At 55.9% G+C, this 6,942-nt stretch overlaps 1 protein-coding gene across 2 annotated transcripts; it reads left to right on the top strand.

The window, feature by feature from the left end:
* Positions 1-3,168: 3,168 nt before the first annotated feature.
* Positions 3,169-5,036, top strand: C1QL2 (complement C1q like 2). 2 transcript variants are annotated; one of them, XM_075092551.1, is made up of 3 exons: positions 3,169-3,548; positions 3,585-3,858; positions 4,243-5,036. In XM_075092551.1, exons 1-3 carry the CDS (start codon positions 3,220-3,222, stop codon positions 4,420-4,422), a joined length of 783 nt encoding a protein of 260 aa, XP_074948652.1. In that variant the 5' UTR covers positions 3,169-3,219; the 3' UTR covers positions 4,423-5,036. The 2 variants fall into 2 exon arrangements, with proteins under 2 accessions (XP_074948652.1, XP_074948651.1); XM_075092550.1 differs by having other exon boundaries at positions 3,169-3,858.
* Positions 5,037-6,942: the final 1,906 nt, after the last annotated feature.

Here is a 6,942-nt window from a genome sequence, read left to right as displayed (position 1 = left end):
CTGACTCACTTTTTGAAAGATGTGAAGAGCCTAGCTCTAAGAGAGGCTTTGGTACTTGTGACCTCAAATGAAGAAAGGGACCTCCAGGCGGTACTTCAGACACTGCCTGATTAGCTAATCTGGTAGTTTCCTGCCCCTTTTACTGCTGTGGTGCATCCCATTGCGTACAGAAAGCAGGCACCTAACAGGGTGCAGCAGCCCGTATCAAAATTGTAAGCTGAGTGCTGCCCTGTACCTTTTTGCAACTATATTCCTAAATATTTACTAGTGGATGGTACCAGCTGCCTCACTGATCACAGTGCTAGTTCTCGGGAGACAAAATGCATTAGATCAGTCAGATCATAACCCCAGGTTGCCAGGAACATAGAATGTAGATCACACTGGAGATGATGTGTTATACGTTAAAGTAACACTGTGTTTACCTTAAAGCAATCTGAAGGAGGGATTAAGTAGGTGATTAGTCCATCTTACTGCATCACAGAGGAGTAATTAAATTATTCCCAAACAAAATTGCAAGAATTCGACACTTAACCTAACTGCCAATATTTCCGTAATCTTCTCTGCACGCTTGTTCAAGTGCTCAGCTCTCCTTATTAAGAACTGTGCCAATTTTGTCCTGATGAAAGTTAGAATATGTTTCTTCTTCTTCGCCTGTCCTCGTTGAGTCATGGGAATAACAGACCCCCATCATAGAAAATTATTCTGCTTCTGCAGAAGGGGCTGGTGAGCCTCTGTTTGGAGTAGAGTTCCCAGCACTGGTCACCTCATTATAAAAGTAAGTTAATGCAAATAGGGAAGTTGCAACAGAGCTCAAATGACACAAGAACTTAATTATTCAGAAAAGGGTTAGAAAAGCTACAGTGTGGCTGCTGCCTTTGGAAAAGAGGAGATTAAAAAGCCACGTTAGGGGGTTCTATAGAGCTCTGGATTCACATACACAGGGAGAGCCGAGCCAGTGACAAATACCAGAACAAAAGGGAAATTAACAGAAGCTTAAGTAGGGATGATCAGCAAAGCAGTGTAATTTATTTGTGAATTTATTTGTATTTAGCACAGTTAATATATGGAAAATTATACTAGGGCTGTAACAGAAACAACTATTAGAAATCATTTTACAAGGCTTTAGGCAAGCGTGGGGGCTTATAATAACACTGTGGGATGCAACTGTTAATTCAGAGGAGAGGAAAAGGACTTACATCTTTGCCACAATCTCATCTCTTAAAACATTTAGCTGCATTGTGCTAAGTAATAGACATGGTTACTCTAATGCGACTGTCCATACAATTCACAAGGAAAGGTTTTCATTTACAGGATTAATTTCCTTTACGGCTTCAAACCCTTGGATGTGAAGGAAAAAAAAAAAAAATCAGAGAGACTTGGAGGGGCAGGGCTAAATCCTGATCTCAGCAGCAGCAGAGCAAAGCCCGATTAACTCCAGGAAAGAATGCTGGACGCACACAAAGATGTAACAGATGAGATCTGGTCCTGTCGTGCGTGCATTCCAGATGGGAAAGCCTTGATATCCCCTCCTTAAATTTCAAGGAAAGCTAACAAAAGAGTCCCGAGTCCTTTTAGGGCATTTCGGCAGTTCTTGGAAGAAGCCTGTATGTCCCCATTTGCATATGATGCCTCCAGGCCATCAGCTTTAACAAGCGTTGGATCAGGCTGAGCTCCTCGCTTCCGTCGACCTACAGCTTTGCCTGTTTTAAGACAAAACAGGCTGCCTTCAACTCTGGTGAACCCGCTGGAAATTCACTCTTCTTATACACCAAGGAAGCGGGGGACCCCGAAATGTTGCCCTTAGGAAATGTGTGTAATCACTGCACTAGTATCTGTTTTCTGTCCGGGACGGGTGCTTAACCCACGGCTATGGAATGCGAGGGTAAGATCTCGGCTGACTCTCCAGAGGGGAGACCCCCGGAGGCAGTTAGCGATGCAAGGGCTCCCGCCGAACTGCCACCGTTTATTCAGGAAATCAAAGGCAATTAATCACAATTCTCCACTGGGGGAAAACCTGCTTGATTTGGACCCATCACTACGCAGGGAAACGTACAAAAAATATACTGTGCCGTAACTCAACCTAAACTCTGCTAAAGACATTTCTTCCCCGGGCTCCCCTTCCACCCGGCGAGCCCTGCCGGCCTCCGGGAAATCGGGGCGGGGGTAACGAGCCTCCGTTGCGCTTGGATGTGGTGAGGAGCAAGATCCACCTGCCACGTTGTCCCGCTCGTCTTTGGGCCGCCGAGGCTGGACGGGGGGAGGCTGAGGAAGCCACGGGGAACGCGCCGGGGCAACCTGTTGCCTGCGCGGGGCTTTCCCCGGCGCGCTCCCGCAGAGCGCGGTGCGGCTGGGCGGCGGCGGGGGCTCGTCCCGGCGGGACCCGGGGCTCCGGCCGCGGCCGGAGTCGCGGAGGAGCCGTCCAGCCGCGGAGGGATGGTGATGGAGGAAGGAAGCAGGTGATCGGGGCAAGGCGATGCGACCCGGACCGTCCCGGTTTTAGTGGGGCGCAGTTTGGGCAATACCCGCAGGGACTGCGCCGGTGCCGGTGCCGGTGGGGCGGGCGGGGTGTCCCCCCCCCAGCACCGCCAACCGTCGGGGAGCGGGTGGGCGGAGAGCCCGGGGTATGCGGGACGCCCCGCCGCCTCTCCCCCCGCCTCCCCCCGCCCCTCCCGGGGGGCTGCCGCTCGGCAGGGCGGGCGCGCCGGTGGCCGGGCCGGTGGCGGCAGACGGGCGCACCGCAGCCCCCCGGGCGGCTCCGCCCCGGCCCCCCGCGCCTCGGTCCCGGCCCCGCAGGTGGGTCCGCCCGCCCCGCCCGGCCACGCCCCGCTCGGCTCCGTGCCCCCACGTCGGGGCGGCGACGGGGGCGAGGGGCAGAGCCGGGAGCCCGCTCGGTGCGGCGACGCCCCCCGCGCCGGCCCTACCCCGCCGGGCGGACGGGGCGCCGCGTCCCCTCGGAGCGGGGCGGCGGCGGCTCTCGGCGGCTCTCGGCAGCGGCATGGCAGGGCGAGCGGCCGGCCGGCGGGCGGGCTGAGGCGGGGGCCGGGCGGGGACGCGCCGGCGGCGGGGGGCTCACCGCCTTTTCTTGCCGTCCCCCGCAGGGAGCGGCCGGCCCCCGGCGCCACCATTGCCTCGCCCGGCAAGGAGGACCTGCGCGCCGTCGCCGCCCGGCTCTGGCAGCGGAGAAGGCGGCTGCTGGCCGCCGCCGGGCTCGCCCTGGCCATGGCCGTCGCCCTGCTCGTCGCCGTGCCCCTGCTGCTGCTTCAGGCGCCCGCCGAGAGCGGCGCCCACTACGAGATGATGGGCACCTGCCGCATGATCTGCGACCCGTACAGCGGCGGCCGCCCGCCCGGCCCCGGCAGCACCGCCGCCGTGGAGGCCCTGCAGGACCTGGGCGCCAACCCCGCGCCGCCCTTCGTCCAGGGACCCAAGGGGGAGCCGGGCCGGCCGGGCAAGCCGGGTCCCCGCGGGCCCCCCGGGGAACCGGGCCCACCGGGTCCGCGGGGCCCGCCGGGGGAGCGGGGCGAGGCGGGGAAGCCGGGGCTGCCCGGGCTGGCGCTGGCGGGCGCGGGAGGCGGCGGGAGCAGCGGCGGGGCGGCGGCGGGCGGCGAGGCGGCGGGAGGGCTGAGCGCCGCCTTCAGCGGGCCGCGCATCGCCTTCTACGTGGGGCTAAAGAGCCCCCACGAGGGCTACGAGGTCCTCAAGTTCGACGACGTGGTCACCAACCTGGGCAACCACTACGACCCGGCCAGCGGCAAGTTCACCTGCCAGGTGCGAGGGATCTACTTCTTCACCTACCACATCCTCATGCGCGGCGGCGACGGCACCAGCATGTGGGCCGACCTCTGCAAGAACGGGCAGGTGGGTCCCCGCCGCTCCCCCCCGGCGCGGCCTCCCCGCCCCGGGTCCCGTCCGTGCCTCGCCCCCCCCACCTCCGCTCCCGGCGCCGGGGCTGTCCGCGGGCACCCGGAGCGCTCCCGGAGAAAGGAGCAGCCGGAGCATCCTCCCCGCCGTCGGGGCGGGGGTGCACGGCGGGGATCGGCTTTAGAGCCGTGGCGAACTCCAGGCTGCCGCCTCGCAAACTTTCCTGCCGGGCTGGGGGGAAGGAGGAGCGGGGAGGGGGGGCGGGAGGAAGGGCATGGGGGTAGTGGAGGGTCGGGGGTAGTGGAGGGTCTGGGGCAGAGGGGTGAGGGGGGCTGATGGAGGGGCTCAGGGGGCTGATGTACCCCGCGGGTGTGTTGGCAGGTGCGGGCCAGTGCCATCGCCCAAGACGCGGACCAGAACTATGACTATGCCAGCAACAGCGTGGTGCTGCACCTGGACTCCGGTGACGAGGTGTACGTCAAGCTGGACGGAGGCAAAGCGCACGGAGGCAACAACAATAAGTACAGCACTTTCTCTGGCTTTCTTTTATACCCCGATTAACGCATAACGAGCGGCGCGACACAGCTGTCCCTGCCACCGATGCGTGTGGGGCTGGTTGGCGTTTCTGTACCCCACCGTGCCGCTGTTACCCCTGGTGTCCGCTGTTTCCACAGGTCACTTTAGCTTCATTATCAGTTTGTATGTTTTTTTTTTTTACCCCTGTGGAAAAGAAATAGAAGTGCAACAAAGCGATCCCCTTCCTTACTCTCCCCCGTTTGCTCTGAGTCGCCCTCTCCCTTTGTCAGCCTCGGTGTTCTGTGTGTCACACAAGGAACTCGGCAGCTTGAAACTCTCGAGTGATTCCCGGGGGGTGTAAGAGAGCCCTGAGTTTGGACTGTGCTGCACACGGAATTTGAACCGGTCATGTTTTTTTGTCCATGAGTATTAATTATGATGATGGATTTTCAGATCGACTACTCACGAAGTGGGACTGGACCATAACCGGTTTTTCCTCTGCTGCTTTGTTTGTATGGGGTCAAGTGTAAACTTTTCTTTTCTGTGCAATGCAACGCTCGTGTGAATGATGGTGTCATTAACGTCAAACCTGTTCCTGTTTGCAAAAGAACTCAGTCGTTGACCACAATCACCAAAATACCACATTAAATTATGTTTTTAGACAATGCCTTCTTGCTGTCTGTCTCTTGCAGTGCTGCAAAGGAGCGCTCTGGTGGTGCCACAGGACGGGGGGAGGTATAGGGGGGTCACTTCGGTCCTTTAGGTTTGCAGCAAAATTTAAAGTGAGGATGGGGCACCTTGCCTAGGTCTTTATTGTGGTTCCAGGGGGCTATGAAGAAGCAGAGGGAGAGGAAAAAAAGTTTTGGAAAAAAGCAGCACACAGTCGTCAAGAGGTGAAAGTGGGGGTGTGGAGCAGATCTCCTAAACAGATTTACTGCGTCTGAGCCTGATCCAGAGGTTAGTGAAGTATAAGAAATGCAGTTAATCGGCGATTATAGAAAGCCATGTTTCTGTAACACGCTTGAGAAATGTAAGGAGGCAGCTGGGGAGAGAGTCTGGCTAAACCCCCACACTTGCAGTGCGTACATGGGTTGGAAACCGCAGCTGACTGTAGGTGGGTCTGCACAGTCCCCGAGATGGGCTGGGAGAGAAAGCTCACTGAAGACTGACAAATCCAGACCATTTGGAAAAGTTTTCTCCTGCAGGGCCTCGGTAAATCCCAGCCACTCTGTGTCCTTTTAAAAGTAGACAGATGTGTAACTAGTGTGAGTGGTTCTGAGCCTTTGGTGGAGGAGGTGCATCTTTTGTCATCACCCCAGTCAGTAGCCTCCTCAGTTTGGGTAAATTGAGGCTGCTCTGCTAAAAGAGCCAAGTTGATTTACAAAAGCTCTTACTTTCATTTTATTGTCTTGTCATTTCATTTTTCCCTCCTGAAGGTCTTACCTCCCTATCAGCTTACTGCCCTTTGCCGCGGTAGTGCAGTTTCGCAGGTAAGAGAGACAGGAGCCGGGCTGCAACTGCTCTGCCAAGGCTGGAGCTTTGCCCCTGCCCTGACTTTGCAGGAGGAAAGGGAGCCACAGGTGGGATGGACTTGTTCCAGCTCTGCTTTGGGGTGACCCAGTGATGACCGAGTCTTCACAGTCTCTTCTGCCTCCTACCTAGTTCTCAGTGGGTATTGTCTTCTCGTTGGCTGGAAGAGGAGGGTCAGAGAGAGAAAGCAATTCCTCCCTTCATCCTGTCCTCAAACATCCCCAGCTGAGGGAAGCAGAGTTCATAACCAGGTACATGTGTTAGACGCTTATCAATCTCTAATGTCCTGTGGATTTGTACTATTTAGAATATGATTAAAACCAGTGTCTGAGACCCAAATGAAGTATAATTGCTATGGATCCTCAATTCCCCATGGATCTGTAATCCGTTTTGACTATTCCTCCCCTCCCCTCCAACAAAATGGAGCTTAGACACAAAGCCCTCGGTTTAAATTTCAAAAAATTAAAATTGACATGCAGCAGCATTAGCAGGAGCCAGGAGGAATTCTAAGGAGGTGCCTGGGCTCTGCTTTATCCTTTGCATTAAGAAGCAATTTGTACTTCTAACAAAGACCCAACTGTTCCCCCTTGGCAAAAGGGCAATGAAGATGCCTTGCAAGGGAATTGCTGTTCACAATACTTAAACAAATTTGAATCTTAGATTTTTAAATCTGTTTTCCCTGGTGGAGCCTGCTCCTCGCAATTCAAATGCAGGGCTGGCGGTGTGTGCCTGCCAAGGTGTCAGTAGCTAAGCGGATGATGGATTGATGAGGCAATGGGAAGACACAGGCTCACAGTGGCGGTTTGCCCCGACAGTGATCTATGTATCTGCACATTATCAATGTCATGAGGAGGCTTGAACCACCCTCGCTAGATGTCTCATTTTCCACTTATCTCTTATGTACTAATTATCAGGCTGGATTATTCCCTGGGATAGAAACAAAAAAAAAATGCTCGTTGCCACTCCACTGACAGTTTACACAATCGATAGAATGAACGTCTCCCTCAGCTGCTTGCAGGTTTTTTTGTTTCCTCT

Source organism: Phalacrocorax aristotelis, chromosome 5 (genome assembly GCF_949628215.1).
Source record: "Phalacrocorax aristotelis chromosome 5, bGulAri2.1, whole genome shotgun sequence".
Lineage (NCBI taxonomy): Eukaryota > Metazoa > Chordata > Aves > Suliformes > Phalacrocoracidae > Phalacrocorax > Phalacrocorax aristotelis.
This window is presented reverse-complemented; position numbering and strand designations above follow the sequence as displayed.